This window comes from Canis lupus, chromosome 8 (assembly GCF_048164855.1).
Source record: "Canis lupus baileyi chromosome 8, mCanLup2.hap1, whole genome shotgun sequence".
Lineage (NCBI taxonomy): Eukaryota > Metazoa > Chordata > Mammalia > Carnivora > Canidae > Canis > Canis lupus.
The window spans coordinates 68393947-68412487 of NC_132845.1; the positions used below are offsets into that span (position 1 = coordinate 68393947).

Genomic DNA, 18541 nt, shown 5'->3' on the forward strand with positions numbered 1-18541 from the left:
TCACTCAGCATGAGCATGCATTCTCAACAGGAATAATATCATTTCCAGGGGGATGGAAAGTTGTTTCTTAGGGGTCAGGGTTAAAAAAAATCTTGGATATTACAATGGTTTGTGGCTGTTTGGAGGGCCACAGTACATAGACAAATGTAAGTTATATCTATGGTATTAACATTTTATGAGATAGTAGTAGTTAGGAAAATAAAATCTAAAAAGTCTCCTAAGGGGCAAAAACAAAACAAAACCAAACAAACAAACAAACAAACAAAAAACAACCAAAAAAAGTTGACAACTAAGAGGAAAAATCAAATTCCTACACAGCTGTACATGATCTGGCCCCCATTATCACCTTGCGCTTCTCTCCTAATACTCTCTCCTTGATCAGTTTCAACCATATTGGCTTCTTTGCTGATTCTCATATATATCAGTCATGCACATTCATACACACACACACACACACACACACACACTGAACCTTCACGAAAGTTACCTCCATGGATATTCACTCTCAGGTTTCTCCAGGTTGACTCCCTCACCTCCTTCCAGTCTTTGCTTGAGTCTTCTCAACATCTCAGAGAGACCTACCATTGACTATGACCACCCTATTTAACTCTGCAGCATGTTCTCTCTTACCTTCACTCTGGCCCCCATTTACTCTGATGATTTTTTTCCCATACCACTCATCATCTTCTAACACACTATTTAAATTTCTTATTCTATGTATTGCTTTTTTTCTGTCTCCATCCACTAGAGTATAAGCTCCATGAGGGTAGAGATCTTTGTTCTACCCACAACCTCTAGAACAGTGTCTGGTATAGCATAGTAGCTTTCAATAATGAATGAATTAATCCTTTCCAGCCCTAGAGGAAAAACTTAAATCCTAGACATAAATATAAATTCAGTTGAGTATGAATCTATAACTGGAAAAAAAGTATAAGGCCAGGGCTGAGGATGTGACTCATGACCACATTATTAATTCTGTCTGGGACCCCCTCCTTAAGGTCATAAAAATAACCAGAAATTGAGGTATGTTAAAGCTGTATCTGGAGCCTAGCCCAGATGGAGAGGGACTTTTTGCTTGGGCTTCACATTCACAAAAGCCTCAAATGTAGGTTTTGAACATTCCTTCCAAAGGGAGTTGGTTATATATTCAGCCAGAGACATGCCCACAAGAAAAGAAAGAGACTTACAGATTACAACTTAACTGGTGTCTCATTACAGCATTCTGCCTCACAGATTAGCTTTGTAAACCTGATAATTATTGCAGGACTGTCAAAACCATAAAGCTTTGTAATATCTCTGTGTTAAAAGCATCCATTTGTTAAATGTAACCATTTCAATCATGCCACAATTTTGGAACCCTGATTTTGCTTCTCTTTGGTTTTTCACATATCACTAAATCTGAGAAATGGAGTGGCCTGAGCTTTGAGAGAGCCTGCATGTGTTAGAAGGGCTTTGTTGCCTCTTGGCCACAGAAAACCAAGGAAGTGGACTCTCCAACATTATATGGGCTCCCAGCAATCACAGACTGCCAGGCCCGAGACACTCAAATGCCTCCTCCCCTTCTGGCTCACAAATGCTTCCCCTAAGATATGCACTTACAAAGCGCATTCCTTCCCCTTTGCTCAGTTATCCCATAATACTCCGGCGTGGAGGCAGGAGAAAGCAAGTGGGAAAGGATTACCCACAACTCAGGCCCAGGTATGAATGCTGCCACAGAGACTGTCACAGCAAAGGGGCACCCACCCTATTTGGGTTTTGTGTCAACTTGGCTAGGCTATAGGATCCAGTGGTTTGGTCAAACATCAGTCTAAATTACATATACCCATCAAAAGACTTCCCAACCTTCACTCTGCCTTTCCTGGCTCTTAAGCCTGACATTTGATTCAACCAGCACTTTTTGAAGACTGTGGGGTAGTAGTCATATTCTTTGGGAATAAAGTGTTGAAAACATCACAGCCCTGACCCCGTGTTGCTCAGCTTCTAAGTAAGCTAGGCTGGCAACGAGTAGTAGTAAAGTATAGTCAGTGCTACACTAGAGATATGAGCTCCTTAACCCCATTGGAACAAAGTGTGTATGTTGGGAGGGATCAGGTTGGGGAAAAATAAGGGAGTGTGTAGTTTCCCAAAGTCCCAACCTCCAAATATCATCAAAATAGGGATCAGAGTCAATATATGAATTTAGGGGTGGGGGCACACAAGTATTCAGACTACAGCAATTATCAACACTTTGAAACCCTTTGTATCTCTTTCTATCCCATCCCTGACCCAATTTCAGAAGTGGCCATTACTCTAATTTTTAAAAATCATTCCCTTGATCTTTATCGTTTTGAAACAGATAGATAGATAATATCTGACTCCAATTCCAAGAAGAGTGTCTGGTACACAGAAGGTACTCAACAAATACTGGTTGAATGAAAGAACGAGAAACTGTGCTCTCTACAAGAGTAATACGATTTGTAAAAACAAAACGATTCTGATGATGGCTAATGAGCATTGTCCTGCAAAGGGCTCCTCTGTATCAAGTAAAATAAAAAAAAAAGGGAATTTTTGAGATAATATTAAGTAGTAACTTAAATAGTAATAATAAATGTAGTTGGCCGATGGAGCAATGGGAAAAAGCATCAAACTCAGTGTCAGCAGACTTAAACTGGAATTTGGCTCTGCCACTTGCTAGCTAGTGTGCCTGTGAGCAGGGCTTAGCCTCTCTTAACCAGAGACCTGCTTCCCGTTTCTATGGATTTGACTGGGTTGGACATTTCACAGAAATAGAATCATACTCTGTGTGGCCTTGTGTATCTGACTGCTTTCAGTTAGTAATGTTTTCGAGGTTTATCCACCTTGTAGGACTTATCAATACTTCATTCCTCTTTTTACAGCTGGATGAAAGGCCATTGTATGGCTATATTAGGCTTTATTTCTCTGTTGTTGAGTTTATGGATATTTGGGTGGTTTCCATCTCCCGGCTCTTAGGACTAATGCTGCTATGAACATAAAAAACGTGCAAGCGTTTTTTGCATAGACATGTTTCCAATTCTCTCAGGAGTCCATCTAGGAGTGGAGCTAACTCTGGACTGAACTTTTCCAGGAACCGCTGATGGGTTTTCCACAGCAGCGGCACCATTTCACAGCCCCATTAGCGAGGCAGGCGGGCGCCAATTTCTCTACACCTTCGCCAAACGAGGTGTTTACTATTTCGAGAACCAGCCTTCGTTCTACCTCACCAACACTTTCTGTCACTTTGGTAGCGCGGGCCTAGAAACTACTTAAAACAAGTTTCCGAGATGACACTCGGGTATTTAAAAAAATGACTTCAGAGTCCTGTTTCTAATTTTTCCTGGCAGAGAATATTTAGCTCCGCGGCTGCCTAGCCTGAGGGGAGGAGGCGGGGAACTCACTCACCGTCACACCGCTCCTTACAGAATCTCGGGAGGGAAAGCAGCTTTGGGAACAAATCCCTGTCCTAAAGAGATAGTTGCCTAGAATAGGGATATGAGTAGCATTTGAATAGCTCTTCTCGCGCATTTCACGTCATTTCACTTTATTTTCTCGCTCGTGGTCACACTGAGGAGCAGCGCGGCCAAAGGAGAAACGCTCGCCCCTCTGCGCGCAGGCGCACACCCTCAGTCCCCCCCCTCCCTCCGGCCCCCCCCCTCCCTCCGGCCCCGCCCCTCCAGGCCCTTCCCTCCGCCGACACGCCCCCTCCCCGAGCTCGGGGCTTAGGGGCTGGGAGATGGCTGTGAAGGAGGGCCTGAGACCAATCCGCTTGCGTCTACGGGAAGCGGCGCTTCGCATTGGCAGATTAAGGCTGATGATGTAGCCATGTTCCAATCCGCACTTTGGGGGGCGGGGCTTAACTTCCGGAGCGCCAGGGTAGAGGGAACCGCCTTGTGGAAGCACGTGACCTGGGTCTGGAGCCGGAAGCTACCTATCTGACAGGGAGCGCCCCCAGCACCTAAGGCTGCGATGGTGAGTGAGGACGCATGCGCGGGAGTACGCGCTAGGGGTTCTGTATGTCTGTTCCCCAATCTCTTTGGTTACCCCTACTTGGGCCTACACTCCGCCCTTACCTCCTGTCCACCCGAGAGGCAGAGAGAATCGAGATGGGAGGGGAGGCGACGTAGAGGGCTGAGGAGGGACCTGTGCGAGGGTGTATGGGCGCTGGGGAGTAGTCTGCGGGGGTGGGACGGGCCACCAGGGGAATTGGAGATGGGGCAGGGTGGGGGAAGGGAACAGCGGATCTACAGAGGCCAAGAGAGCCCAGGGTCAGAGGGTGAGGAAGATGGGAAGCCTAAGATCAGTGTTGAAGGCTTTGTAGAGGCTAGAGGGTCTGGAAGGGCCCTGGTTGGGGAAAGAGAAGGTTCGGGCGGGGCGGGGGCGGGGGGTAGGGAAGTTGTCAAAAAGCCTTGGGTTTGGAAGTGAAGGGCATCTAGGGCCATCCTGGTATGCTTCTCTAATTGCATCTTTACCCTCTAGACTTCTGCACTGACCCAGGGGCTGGAGCGAATCCCAGACCAGCTTGGCTACCTGGTGCTGAGTGAAGGCGCAGTGCTGGCGGTGCGTTCTGGGCAAGGGAGGGGGTCCCCCATGGACACAAGGCCCCGTGATCCCTTTTACCATAGCCCAGTTTAGCCTAAGTTGTCTCTAGTCTCAGTCTTAGCTATCATGCTGGGCGTGTAGTAAGCTTTCAGTAACCAATCAAATAAATCTCTGGAATCGTAGTCTGGTACTTCAGAGTGAAAGAGGTTTACTGACTTTACCAAAGTCAGACAAATAGTCTTTTGTTGATAACTGATATATATTATCCAAGTTTTCTCGAATTGTCTTTAGTTAGTATTTATGTAAGAGGTTTTGTATTTTGTTCCATGGTGCAATATAGTGTTAAGCTCTCTGGAAGTTTTAATGGAGCTGGAGAGCATGGCTTAAGGTTACAAGTTGAAAGTAATGCAAGTGGTAAAGACTAGTGAAGGAGACCAGAAAAATGAAAGATTCAACCCATGTGTTATACATTATGACAAGGAGACTTTCTTAGAGGAGGTAAGAATTCAGCTGGGCTTAAAGGATACATAGTGAACAGAAAAAGAGAGTACTCAGGGTTGGAGTGGTGGCTTTGTGTTGAAGAGATTTGGAATAAAAGATTCCATTGTGGAGGACTTTCAAGACTGGGTTGGTGTCAAGACTGGGTTAATCGTGAGGGGAATAGGAGCTTTGAAGGGGTTCGAATAGAAATGTAGGTTAAGGAAATAGTTGAGCAAGATTCTTCTATTAGGTGTGAAGATAAGCTGGGAGGGGTGGGATTCAGAAGTAGGGGGCCTGCTGTGAAAATCTAGGTCTGAGACATGTCTGGCAGCAGTGAGAAGGAGCAAGGAGAGAAGGAATTTTAAAGGAAGAATCAATATATATTGGTAATGACTAGAGATAGGTAACAGAAGAGATACTTCTTCATGTAGTAAGACTGAGCCCAAGCCTAGACTGATGGTATCTTAACAAAGAGGAAATTAAGAAAGGAAGTTGATTTTGGAGGGGGTGAGATAAAGGGGAATTTTGATGACTTGACTTTAGATATTTTGATATAGAATGAGAACAGTTAGAGTACATTGCTAGGAACTAAGCATCTCGCCAATATCTCAATGTAATCTTCAATAAGCCCATGGATAGGAACTTGTCCCAATTTACAGATGAGAAAACTGAAGTGTGGAATGTCTAAGAGAACAAAGGGCACTTCCTTAGTTGGGAGGTCCATGTTGAAGAGGTTGGGAGAGGAAATTGAGACAGTTACCAGAAAAGAGGAAGCCTAGGTCACAGTCATATCATTACCCAAGGGCTAGGTAGTAGGGAGGGGCTCAAGGACAAAAAGTATGTTCAGTTATGTTTCAGATTCTGCAGATAGGGCAACAAATAGAAAGACTGAGGAAAAGAGGGAGACTTGAACTAGTCAGTGGTGGATGAGCACAGATGTTTGAGAATGGTTTTATTAAGAAGTGGGGACAGGGAAGAAATCAAGTTTCAGGGATTAGGAAAGAATGGTCAGTAAAGAAATGAATGAGAGTCACTGCTCACAGGGGGAAGCCCCATATTGTAAGGATGAGAAACAAGATGGCCTCAATAGGAGCAACAATATCATAGGAAAGTTTTGGGTTTGTTTTTCCAAAAATGGGGGGTGACCTTAGGGGTACTAGGAAGTTGAGAGGGAGAGGTTACAAACACTAGAGCCAAAGTGACTGTTCTTGGAATTCTTTCCCAGTTCTGTTCCCTAATTTCTGCCATCCCTCCTCCTCCCTCTGCATGCAGTCATCTGGGGATCTAGAGAATGACGAGCAGGCAGCCAGTGCCATCTCTGAGCTGGTCAGCACAGCCTGTGGTTTCCGGCTGCACCACAGCACGAATATACCCTTCAAGCGCCTGTCCGGTGAGCCTCAGCCCCTGCCCCTGGTGGTGGTGGTGGGAGGGGGTGGGGGTTGATCCCAGAGGCTTCTCTTCTCAGGGGGAAAAAAACACCTGTCTCCTGCCAACCTCCCACCATCTCCCCCTGGGGTCCCTGGTTCTGGCTACTTTCTTCCCTTTGGGTGGGATTCATCCCTGCATCATAACTGTGAGAAACCAAGAGAAGGAAGGAGACATAATGGAGCCCTCCTATCTTCAAATCTTTGAGCCTTCAACTATCAAAAATGCCTTTGGCTTTTGATCCCACCAGTTGATGTGACCCAGTAGAGGCCGTTGTACCCCACTAACTCTGTGCTCCCTTCCCTCTCCTGGGTGGGGGAAGGTGTGTCTCCTCTCCAGTGGTCTTTGGAGAACACACGCTGCTGGTGACCGTGTCAGGACAGAGGGTATTTGTGGTGAAGAGGCAGAACCGAGGCCGGGAGCCTGTTGACGTCTGAGCCTGCCAGAGGGCAAGGGGCAGAGGTGGATTGGGTCCATGAGCCTCCTCGATGAGGAAGACGCAAACTTTCTCCACCTTTTTCTTGGCTTGCTGCTAGAACTAAGGCTTTCTGCTCACCCACTTCCCCTCCCCTGCCCTCGAAGGGCAGAGGCTTGGGGACTTTGCACTGTGTCGGGGAGAGTGAGGGCAAGGGGATCTCCCTCTTCTTTCCATCCCTCCCTCCCTCCTAATAAAACATGAGTCTGATGTTCCCAGGCCTAGGAATGTGTGTATGAGGGGCGTTACACCCCAAGTCTGTCTTCCATCTTCTAGGGAGACAGTCATGTATGTTGGACCAGAGGGGTAGTGTATATAAAACTGGCAATCAGAGGATAATATGGTAGGAAGGGGGTTGAGGGGAGCTATTTGGTGTGCATGCTGAAGGGAACCACTCTGAGCCTCTGGGGTCTCTGCTCCTGCTGCCAACACACAAATGAAAATCATTCTTCCCCCTCCTGAACAGGCATTTAATAGTCTTATTTCAGTTGGAAGCAGTAATTGGAGAATAAGTTACAGGAACAGATAGATTAAAAAAAACAAACAGAAAAAAAAAAGAAAACCCCACACAACTTAAAGTGCTTCAGGCTGCAAACGTAAACATAAGGGGCAGGAGGAGGCCACCTGGCTATCTCCCCTTTCCCCTGAGACAGGAGGGTCATTGTCCGGGTCCCTTTACCATCACCACCCTCTAATCTCAGCCCTGCAGGTGGGTGGGAGGGAGGGAATGTCAGAGGCAGGAGAGACAACTTAATAGGAACAAGGAATACACTTTGTAAACTTAGAACCAGGGTACAGGGTGGGGGGGGGAATGGAAGGGGGGCAAGGGAGCTCTTGAAGTCCCTACCCTGGCCTCGGGGTGGGGCCTTCCCCCCCACCCCCCAAGGGAGATGAAGAAATACTGTTGGCTTAGTGCTGTAGCCGTACCCGCCCATTTTACAGCTTCTCCCCTCGTCCCTCATCAGCAGACACAGACAGGTGGCCTTCTTGGGCCTCCTCATCCACGGTGGAAGGCATCCCAGGGGAGGCAGAGTCTGGAGCCAGGACCCTCTCCAGGGCCTTTTGGTTTCTGGGAGGTAAGAGGGAGGAGAGCCTGCATGGTGCTACTTGACAGGCTCCACCACCAGGACCTTGCACTCACGCTTGGCAATCTTGTCCAGAGAAAGCACAGCCTTGTCCGGGGGTAGGTAGAGGGGGCGGCCCACAGGCGAGGCCACAGGAGGCGTGATGGCCCTGCGCTCCATCACGCTGCCTGACCTGGGAGAAGGCAGAGGCTGTGGGCTCCGGATCACACCCCAGGACCCTGATCTGCTCCTGCCCCAACCCTGGCCTCTACCCGGTACAGTGGCACCAATGGCACACCTCCCCTGCTTCTGTACCTCATGAGGTGGCTGCGGGACGGCTGTTGGTGAGAGAAGGATTGAGAACGGCCCAGGCTAGCCTGGTGTCTCTCCACCAGGTCCCGGACAGCAGGGCTGCTAGGGCTGCTCTTTCGAGAGAGGGGCCGGGCCTCAGGCGGAGGGTGGGACACACTGGCTGTGAACTGCAGCTTCAGTTTCATGTGCTGGCTCAGCTGGCGAGGGGAGACACAGGTCAGTGTTCCAACTCAGCCTCCAGGCCCCAGCCTTCCTTTCAAATCAGGTTCCCCATTTGCCCTGCCAATGCTGGATCTAAACTCCACCTTCATTCTGCGTGGCTGTTCAGTGCCACCCATGGTATTTCTTCCACAGAGGCTGGTGGCTCTGACTCCTCCCACCCCGACCTTCCACACAACCCATCACATACAGTCCAGCCCCTCCCCAGCCCACCTCAAAGAGTCCCGTCCTCAGAGCCTGGAAGGCCACACTGAAGGTGAGCGCACTGCCTTTCCGGGAAAAGCCTAGGTTGTTGAGGGGCGTGTGGCAGACAATGGAGTCCAGGGCTGCCTGCATGGCCCGTCGCTCCTCCTCACACAGCTGCTTTCCTGGAGGGGGATGGCGGGGGAGGGGAGAGTTGTAAATGACAGAACCAGCCACCAATAAACACATCTGTACAGAACTTCTCAGTTCACAAAGGGCTTTCATGAGCACTCCTCAGAGCCACTCTGTGGAGTAAACTGAGTATATGTCATCTTTTGCTCAACTTCTTCATAAATTAACACCTAATACTTACTGTGTGCTGAGGTCTATTCTAACCACTTCACTTCTGTTAAACTGTTAAATCACCGAAACAACCCCATGAGATATTATTTCCCCCCATCTTAGAGAAGAGGAATCTGAGTGAGGCTCAGAGAGATTAAGTAACCTACCTAAGGTCACACAGCTAGTGAATGCGAGAGGTAGAAATCATACATGCCAGGGAGCCCAGATCCAGGGTCAGTGCCCTTAAATCACTGCCTGGCTGGTTCTTCAAACTCTCCATACGTGACACTCTGAAGACCACCCAGGTACAGAGCCGAAGCAGCCTGCTGCAAGCCACCCACCTCCATGACCTCTTTTCCCTTCCTTTGGGACTAGGTCCCAGAGCCCAACAGCCCACCTACCAGCCTGTGCATGCTCCGGGGTCCACACAAGCCTCACAGCAAGGAAGTCTTGGAGATTGTTGAGCAGTGTATAGGTAACAGTGAACCGCTCATAAGTCCGAACGGGGGACTCACAAGAGGCAGTCATCACAAAGCATGGGCGGTCCAGGCGGATGCTGGGCAGGCTAGAAGCAGTGTGAGAGGGAAGCAGGGTGTGTGTTGTCACACGGTGAACAGGAGGGTGGTGCCCTGTGGGGAGTCCCACAAACTCACCGGTAGTGGGTGTAGATGCTCTGGGTGAAGGGCAGCTTCGGGGTAGACCACTGAACCACAGCAATCAGGGGAACCTCTAGGCCCTGTGGGAGAGACAAAAGAGAACATCATCTATATCTACAGTTCCTTTCCATCTTTTGTCCCCCACCCCACCCCCCGGCCTTTCCTGCCCACTGCTCTTTCTTAACCCTGTTCCTTGAGCATGCCAGCCTCTTATACTCACCTCCTTGGCCCCTTGAGGGGGTTGCTCCCCCCCTCTCAGCTGGAACAGGAAGTTGTGTTCCTCCAGGGCACTAAGCGGGCAGGGGAAGCAGCCAGAGGTACCAGGGAGCCGGCAAAAGGAGCCCATGGAGACTTCCCCAGATTGGTGACTAGTTCAGCAGAAAGAGGGACAGAGCTTGATCTTTTCATGCCAGAGCCCTTGACCCTGCCCCCATCCCCACTGTGTGGCTGTGCCCCTCCTCAGAACCTCACCAGACATTGTCCACTAGGAGCACAGAGCCATCGGGCATGACAGGTAGATAACTAGCATTGAAGTTTGGGAGAATACGGATGTCCCAGATGGAAATTTCCTCCTGGGAGGAGCTGTTCAGCACTGTGGGAGGTAACAAGCTCAGCCAAGAGTACCTGGGCCCCTCAAACCGCAGCTTTACCCCTCCAAAATGGACCGATCCCCACCAGCATGCTCAGAGTAACTGACCCCTTACCCCCCCCCCCCCCCCCCCCCCCCCCCCCCCCCCCCCCCCCGTCATTACCCTTGCTGCTACACAGATCTGCTCACCCTTGAGCACGGTCAAGTGTTTTCCAGCCACAGTGAACTGGCGGCATTTCAGAACTGGAGGGGGCAGCAGAGTCAGCAGGGTGCTCACTGCGGAGAGGGCAGAGGCAAGAACTGACGAGCTGAGCTCAGACCTCACCTCCAACCCACAGTTCTAATCTTCCTGGACTCTCCGCTCAGGCACTTGGCCAGTATCACCCTTCCACTCTGTCCCCCAAATTCCAGACTCTAGCATTTCCTCTCTGCATTCTCCCCACCTTGGGCCTTGAAAGCGCTCTGCTCCCCCCGGAAGGTCTCCCCGGGAGATCGGGTCTGCAGCAAGCGCAAGTAGCCTTGATCTCTGACCTCTGGTGCCTCAACCTCCCGTTTCCACACAGTCACTACAATCTGAGCACAAGGGACACAGGACTGAGGTCAAAGGAAGCGACAGCCAACCCAGCCTTAGAATGGGAGTCTGAATTAGGACAACAGCTCCACCCCTTGCCAATCTTACCTTGGCCTTAGGTGTCCCTGGGGGCAGTCTATCCAGTGAAACGGTGAGTGGGAAGATGACCTCATCTGTGGACACAATTGGTTCCTCCACAGGCAGCTGGGGTTAGTGAAAGGGGTAAGAGGGCGGGAGAGTCAAAGAGGCAGCCTGCGGCGTTCCCTTTAAAATGTGCAATCCGCGGTTCTTCTCCGCCAGGCCTCTGCTCTCCTCCTCCGTCACCTGCCTCTTCCAGGGCCCCCAGCGTCCATCCCCTCCTGTCTCTGGAGCCCAGCAAACCGCCCCTCCGCCCCGTGCCTTGTCACCCCGAGCTCCTCACCGTGGTCGCTCCCCCTGAGGTAGCAGGGCCCGGGCCGTGGGTGAGGAGGGGGCTGCAGCCTCGGAACAACGCCCCACCGCCAGGATCCCCGCCCCCTGGGGGTTCGGGATCCTGGTCTCCGGAGCCACCGCCCCCGGGCGCCCCGCCTCCGGCGCTGACCGAAGCCAGGGCGGCCAGGGCCGTTGCCAGTTCTGCCCAGGCTCCCCGGGAGCCCAAGCCCGCGCCGCCCCCGGCGCCGGGCCCCGCGCCTCCCCGGCAGCGCAGCACCAGCAGGAAGCGGACAGTCTCCCCCAGGTAGAGATGGTTGCGCCGGGGCAGCGACCGGTACCGGCCCGGGTCCCCCGCCAGCTCCGCGCGCGGCGGCAGCGGCACCGCCGGGAAGTACATGGAGTAGTCACACTGGGACTCCATGGGGCGGCGAGGACGGCTTGGGCCGGGCCGGCGGAGGGCGAGGGGACCGCTGGGCTGGGGCTGGGGAGTCCCGACACCCGACCGGGGCTGCGGGCCGGGAGACCAGCCGGGGCTGGGAACCGGGGCGACAAACCCGGTACCGAGACCCCGCAGGGCCGGAACCGGGCTGCTGGGCCGATTGACTGGCGAGAAACCGGAAGCGGAAAAGAAGGGGCGTGGCCTCCGAGGCCCCGGAATTTGTGGGTGACCGGACTGCTGGGGAGAGAGGCGGGGTCCGGCTGGGGTTAGGCTGCAGGAAGGATTCTGGAGAGACTGCGGACAGATTTTAGAGAAGAAGTGCTAAAAGAACCCTCTCCAACTCCATTTCTCCCAGGCCGGTGTTCCATCCTCCTCCCCTTTTCGCTCCACATAAAGCAAGTCAAAGGTTCAAATTATTTATTCATTCAACAAACATTTCACAGTGAAATGAGCATAGTCCAGAACTAAATAATTCATAGAGAAATGGACACATTATTCCAACTTACACGTTCCAAATTTCTTCTGGCTTACTCCGCGATTTGCTCCTCTAGGGGATCTTTGAGAGTGCTAAAGGGAAAGGGGAAGGGGCAAAATGGGCCGGGAGGGGGTACTGCAAGGAGCTGAATGGCTCGAATGCCTTCGCACAGGCTGGAAGACTTGGTCCTCACAGTTGTGCAAAGTTTCATTCAACCTCTAGGGCACAAACATGCTTTCAGAGGAAAGTAGAAATAGCATCTGGCTGCCGCCTGCTCAACCATGTGTGCCCTTGTAGCTTTGTCGCTAGACTTTGTGGTCTGATGTCTAGGGGGAGAGTACCCTTGACGTCTTACGGGGCAAAGAGACTGTTGGGGGAAACTGCTTGGCATCTAGCTTGTCCTTGTACTGTAGCTCAGGGGTAGCCAGGCGCTCACACTCTTCCTGGTCTGCGAGGCTCAGTCCACTCCGAAGTACGTAGCCCAAAACTTTACCTGACCCAAACTGGAAAGGGCGGAACCGTCGGTCAGTGATATATTTGGGGTCTAAAGCCTCACCCCCCACTAGACAATGTTTAGCCAGGGCCTCTCTGCGAGCCCGGAGCTCTGCTACAGCACTCTCCAGGCGGCTCTGGCCGTATTGATTTATCCGTGCCCACAGACTACGGTTGAAGTGAACATAGAGAGCCCAGTCCAAGTGGTTCCAGGCTCGGGCCCGTGCAGTCAGCTGCATGTCTTCAGTGGTCAGTCCGCTGTTGCTGACAGCACTTCGGCCCTGCTCACCTCCAGCCTGGGCATTGTGCATGAAGCCCACCACATCATCTAGACCCCAGCACAGGGCATCTGCCAGTAGAACCAATGATTCATCAAAGTACTCAGCGACCAAGACCAGATCAAAGACAGAGTCCAGCCAGGCCAGACTCCACTGGATGAAGGACGAAGACCCCAAATCTAGAGAGGCAGGGCTGGATGTCTGTCTGTGACCACCAGCAACTGTGGGAGCAGGGTGGAAGAGACCATTGGGATCCAGGGTATGGTGGGCTCGGGGACCAGTGCCAGAAGGCAAAATGTTCAGCTGTGGGAGGTTGGGGTCTCTAGGTGAATGAGGATTTCCTCTTTTGGTCTTCATCTCTGGGGGGAAGGGGAGGCCAAAGTCAAACCAAAGCAAATTGCGTGCGTAGTGGTCCCCACGGGCCCCAGGTCGGTAGAAGGCTCGAGGACTGGCCAGGAAGGCAGCCAAGGATGGTGCCTTGCGGAAGGCCGATGAGGTGGATTTATAGTAGGAGAAAGCAGAGCGGGCCAGAGCTGCTGGGTCTCGAACAATGGAAAAGAAGAAGCTGTCAGAAGGCATGACCTGAAGTACCTGCAGAGGGAAAAAAACAGGTATAGGGAGAAAGAACTGGGCCAGGAAGAAACTAAGAGCAAGCCCATGGCCAGCTCATCCCCTAGACTCCTCATACCTCCTTCTTACAGCTCTGCTAGAAACTCTTGGCTTCCTTCATTAACATCTTGGGCAAGTTATTTATCATCTCTGAGACTCAATTTGCTCATCTGAAAAATGGGGATACCCCTACCTTTCCACTGACTATGGGAGTACACAAGACAAAGAGTATGAAGGAAGCTGGTACATGGGAAGCTCCTCAAGAACATTAATTTCTTTTTTTTTTTTTAAGAACATTAATTTCTTTGGGACTCTCTATGTAGCTTTGGTTGGTAAAATCTCTAAGAATCAAACTTTGCCTTCACTTCTCCAACAAATACCTATTAAGTGCCTACCCTGGGACTCTTGGTCACAGCTCCAAGAAAGGAACTGGTCTCAGGCCTCCTCCAGGTGGGGAGAGGGTGTCACTGGCAGTGAAGAGGAAGGAGAGGGGCCAACCATAAAGCTGTCTCAGGTATAGGCATCAGGTGGACAGGCCAAGCTCAGCATGACCAAAGGACAGAGTACTTCTGAGGCTCCTAGGCATCTTGGAAAGTAAAAGACACCCCTCAACTGGGAACTGGGGAGTTATGGACACTTGGTAGGATGCTACCTGAGGCCTGGGACACATGATTCTAATTCTCAGCAAGAAGGAAGGTGAGGGGCAGCCTGGGTGGCTCAGTGGTTTAGCGCCACCTTCAGCCCAGGGCGTGATCCTGGAGACTCGGGGTCGAGTCCCCACGTCAGGCTCTCTGCATGGAGCCTGCTTCTCCCTCTGCCTGTGTCTCTGCCTCTCTCTCTCTCTCTCTCTCTCTCATAAATAAATAAAATCTTAAAAAAAAAAAAAAACGAAGGTGAGGATTGGACTGAGCCACACCCAAGGATGCAGAACTCGGCTCCTGGACTCCTCAAAGGGTTTCTGCCTCTGAATATGGCTTGTCACTGAACCTGATGCCCCGAACATGATGTCCTCCAATCTGCTCTGCTAATGCAGGCATGCCCGCAGAGCAGAGCCTATGAACTGAGTGTCTCTTTGAAGGAAGGGGAGAACAGTGCAGAGAACATCCTATGACATCAGGTGAACCTGGAATAGAATCCCAGTTCAGCCATTTATGAGTTATGTAACTTTAGGCAAGTTATCAAACTTCTCAGAGCCACTGTCCTCCATTTATAAATCTGGGTTACCACTTACCTTGAATGCAGAAGTGCATGGAACACTGTAGTTACTCCGTGAATGATGATGACAATGAAGGTAAAGGTGAAAAAAAACCAGAGAAACCTGCCTGAAAGATCGTTGTCATCACCTCACTCCCAGAAGTGACTCCTCATGAGGTCCTATTCATGACCCTCATCTGCTTTCTCCAGCTCCAGCTTAACAGGAACATTTTTGCCGACCCTGCTGAAACTCTACCACCTACATACAATCCCCCTGTTACACACACAGACACACACATACACACACCACGACCACTGCCGCCACCACATCTTTGCTGATATTCTTACTACAAAGTTGTGTCCACCCTTTCCTTAAAACCCACTTCCCCAGAAAGCCCCATGTCTTTTGGTGAATATTCTCACCACAGCTCTAAATACAAATGCACACATACCAGGAAAGTTGCTTTGACTTGGGAGCAGATGGGCCTGCGTTCAAATCCTAGCTCTGCTCCTTTCTGTTGGGGAGGCCAGTCACTTAGCCTCTCTGAAACTTGACCTCTTCATATGTGTAATGGAGACACTTCTAAGTGCCTTTCTGGCAAGGCGATGGTAAGATTAGTACCCAGGAATCAGTAAGTATTCAGTAAAAGTTCCTTCCCTGTATATTTTCATTTGCACATTGATTTTGTTTGCCCAAGAGCTCTCAGGATCCTGGGTGTGTGGATGAGCACATGAGTGCACACTCTTCCCCTTTAGAACTGGGAAGGAGGGGGTCAGGACCAGGCTAAGGCTTAGTATGTAGACTTGGCATGTAGCTGATTCTCCATCTGGCAGAAGATAGTAAGAAGGCAGTGGCCAAGCAGGGGACCTGGTAGTGTCGTAGAAGGGACCAAGAAGAGCAAGAAGCATGGAGGTGGGGGTTGGGTGGTCAGAGTTGTCAGAGCACTGATACCAGTGGGGTAAATTGGTCAAGGAAAGAGGCTAGAAAGCTCCAGATGGAAGAAGGCAGGACTTTGGCTCCCAGGAACTACTAGGCAAGGGATGGCTGAGGAGAGGGGAACAGGAATCTCTGTGACCCTCATACCCAACTTTTGGATGAAATGGTGCCTGGGAATCCCCAGGCCTGGGGCCTCCTCCCCTGGTGGTCTTGGCCACAAGCCTAAGCCCACATCTCTCCAATCCCACCCACCCTCTCCCACACCTCTCACCTCTTTCAGGTTGAACCTCATGTGATGACAGAGGATGTGGAAGGGGGGCTTGGTACCTCCACCCTGAGGGCGGTAGCCTTTGACCCTAGAGGCCTGGAAAAGCCTTGGGTAGCCGAACTGGTAGCGGGCAGGGAGAGCAAATCGCAGCCCGTGTCGGTCCCCGTAGCGATGAAGTAGATTCAGCACAGAGCTGCTCCCAGATTTATGAGTCTTCAGGAACACAAGTCGCTGCCGGGGTGGGCAGGATGATACAGCCAATCTCAGGGATGGGGCCAAGGGCTGTCGGAGCTGCAGGCCTGGTAGCCTGGGGAGAGATGGGAGAGGAACTTTCCTGTCTCTCACCAGCAGGTGGGTGGGCATCTGGAGCAAGGACAGAGGACATGGAACCTCCTCTGAGTCCCCAAGAGTCACAGACCTAGGTGGCATGGGGAGGAGCTAATGGGGAGCATCTATCAGGCATTGGGACACGATAGGAACTCACCTCTTCTGGAAGGGCCCCCCCCAGAGCTGGAGGGCAAATCCGATGGTCATGAAGACTCCCAGAGCCACCCCCAGGCTCCGAGGTCCCCAGAGGCGCCTGGTCCTGGTAGGAGACAGAGGGCCCATGTGGCACAGGTAAAGGTGACGCTAGCGAAGGGACAGGGCGAGGGCCAGGCACAGAGGCAGACAGCTTGAGATAACCGTGCAGCCGTGGAAGGCGCTGGTTCGAGATCGGGGGGTCATCCCCCAGGCCTGCTCGTAGCCCTGGTTGAGTCTGCCCCCTGAGTTAGCAGATTTTTGCCTCTGTCAGCGTCTAGAAGGGAAATGAGGGGGGAAGGAGGGGAGTCTAAGGAGAGGGTAGAGCCTTCTCTCCTGCTGCTGCAGCTCATTCCAGGAGTGGGAGCCTTTGGGGAGGGGTGTGTGCTCTCCACACCCAGATCTTCCAGGTGGCCCACAACTACTCCTCTGCTTCCCTGGCTCCGACCTGAAGTTTCTACCTGAGCCTCAGGGATTTAGAAGGGGAGGGTAGAAAGGACCAATCTGTTCATGTGCCGGTGAGGTAGACATGGGCGGGCCAGGCTTCCCTGGCTGGCTTCCTAGTGAGCTCCTTTGCCTGTGGCAGATGGGGATGAAGAGTCCCATTCTGAGGCCATGAGGAGCAGGCATAAGGAGGGAACGGGGGACAGTCAGGGCACAGGCTACTGAGCCCAGAGAGGTCAACTATAGAAGCGACTTTGTCATGAGTAGGAGTCAAAATTCAGGCATTTCGTCCCCCTTCCAAAGCGCTCTCAGTGCAGGGCAGCCCCCAGTGTGTAAAGAGCTGGGTGACATGTGGGGTTACTTGTGAAGCTCAGCTCCCCAGACACCCCCCCCCCCCCACACACACACCCATGCCTGCTTTCCAACTCCCTCTGCACCCAGGGGAGATTGAGAGGGTGGAGCTGGAGAGAGAGAAAACTCTGCGACATAAAGATACCGAAAGATATAAACACGGAGCTTCTGAGTCCTTTCCCAGGCCCTGGCTTCCTAATCAACTGGGAGTCCGGACCCACCCCTTCAGATCACAGCCACAACCCTGGGCCACAGCCCCTCCAACAAGCACTGGCAGCCCCTTTCTGGGACAAGCCAGGAGTAACCCCAGGCAAGGAGAACCCACACTTGCTACCTAGAGACCCGCCCCCTCTGGCATTACCCGCCCCCCCTCAATTCCCTCCCCCAACACAGCCCCCAGGATCCAGCCTGGCACCGGACTCCCTCCTGTACCTAGACTTCTGTTCCTTTCATCCATCCGTTACCCCCATTCCAGCCCTCCTCTATCCCCTCCACCCTGGTGTTGGCTCGGTCTGTCGTCAGCCCTTTGTTGGCCCGCTCCGGGGTTTTCTCTATGAAACCCCCAAGTCTCCTCCCATCAATTCGAGAGTCCCTCCACTGGCCGCGGCCTTGGCGTCACTTGCCCACTCACCAGGCCCCTTGAGGAGCAGCAGGGAAATCGGGGTCTGGCCCGTCAGCCCGCCCCAGCCACCGCCCGGCTGCGCGCTGCGCTTAACTTTCCCCATAAACTTGCTCCGCGCCCAGGCTCCTCCCCCTCCCTCCTTTTGTCCCGCCAGTCCCAGCAGCTGCTAGGGCTTTAATCGCGTCTCTGGGTCGCTGCCGGCATCCTTCCTTCTCTGTCAGGGCACCCAGCCCGCTCTTGGAAGACAGCACTTTTACCCTCCTTTCACACTTGGGAATCAATTATACCTTTTCCTCCCAGCTTTGTGCAGAACAGAAGACTCATTCAGGCAACAGAAAGAAAGAAGGAAAGAGAAAATAACGAGTAGAAAGCAGACATTGTCAAGGACATGACAAGGTAGCTCCAGGGTTGACACACAGAGAACAGGGGCCCCCACCCTGATGGCAGGGGACAGCGGTGTGGTAATATTAATGATGCCTCCAGGCTGCACAGTTCTCCCCATTTTACAGATGAAGGGGTTCAGACCAAGAGAATAGACAGCTTGCCCAAATTGAATGACAGGGGCAGGTTCCAGGAGAGGTCAGAAGCCACTGCCAGGGACGTGGCCATGCTCAGGGAAGGATGCTAAAAGTCCAGAGTCACACACAGGG

At 52.0% G+C, this 18541-nt stretch overlaps 4 protein-coding genes across 11 annotated transcripts in view; 1 reads left to right on the forward strand and 3 right to left on the reverse strand.

Annotated features, from left to right (window-relative positions):
* LOC140638964 (NXPE family member 3-like) overlaps positions 1-3587 on the reverse strand; it is a 64465-nt gene extending 60878 nt beyond the window's left edge. For 2 of the 4 annotated variants that reach the window (XM_072837196.1, XM_072837197.1), the window contains exon 1: positions 3400-3540. Coding sequence is in view for 1 of the 4 variants with exons in the window: in XM_072837195.1 (XP_072693296.1) it covers positions 3400-3522 (123 nt within the window). In the remaining 3 variants the exon portion in view is untranslated. Of the gene's footprint in view, positions 1-3399 lie in introns of all 4 variants that reach the window. The other 2 variants (XM_072837195.1, XM_072837198.1) reach the window with 2 other exon arrangements.
* Positions 3377-7130, forward strand: LAMTOR4 (late endosomal/lysosomal adaptor, MAPK and MTOR activator 4). Of its 4 annotated transcripts, none has more exons than XM_072837203.1 (4): positions 3377-3966; positions 4474-4554; positions 6289-6406; positions 6781-7130. In XM_072837203.1, the coding sequence occupies exons 1-4, from the start codon at positions 3964-3966 to the stop codon at positions 6876-6878; spliced, it is 300 nt and encodes a 99-aa protein (XP_072693304.1). In that variant the 5' UTR covers positions 3377-3963; the 3' UTR covers positions 6879-7130. The 4 variants fall into 4 exon arrangements, with proteins under 4 accessions (XP_072693304.1, XP_072693306.1, XP_072693305.1 ...); XM_072837205.1 differs by having other exon boundaries at positions 3813-3966; positions 6764-7130; XM_072837204.1 differs by having other exon boundaries at positions 3959-4008; positions 6764-7130.
* Positions 7131-7362: 232 nt separating this feature from the next.
* On the reverse strand, positions 7363-11882 carry TRAPPC14 (trafficking protein particle complex subunit 14). Of its 2 annotated transcripts, XM_072837199.1 has the most exons (11): positions 11274-11882; positions 10961-11056; positions 10725-10854; positions 10471-10557; positions 10164-10284; positions 9913-10060; positions 9690-9772; positions 9438-9601; positions 8725-8879; positions 8296-8489; positions 7363-8173 (listed from the first exon to the last, which is right to left on the reverse strand). In XM_072837199.1, the coding sequence occupies exons 1-11, from the start codon at positions 11682-11684 to the stop codon at positions 8020-8022; spliced, it is 1743 nt and encodes a 580-aa protein (XP_072693300.1). In that variant the 5' UTR covers positions 11685-11882; the 3' UTR covers positions 7363-8019. The 2 variants fall into 2 exon arrangements, with proteins under 2 accessions (XP_072693300.1, XP_072693301.1); XM_072837200.1 differs by lacking the exon at positions 10725-10854 and having other exon boundaries at positions 11274-11291.
* A 222-nt stretch (positions 11883-12104) lies between these two features.
* On the reverse strand, positions 12105-18042 carry GAL3ST4 (galactose-3-O-sulfotransferase 4). Its single transcript, XM_072837201.1, has 4 exons — positions 17901-18042; positions 16440-16751; positions 15959-16262; positions 12105-13538 (listed from the first exon to the last, which is right to left on the reverse strand). Exons 2-4 carry the CDS (start codon positions 16562-16564, stop codon positions 12504-12506), a joined length of 1464 nt encoding a protein of 487 aa, XP_072693302.1. The 5' UTR covers positions 16565-16751; positions 17901-18042; the 3' UTR covers positions 12105-12503.
* Positions 18043-18541: the final 499 nt, after the last annotated feature.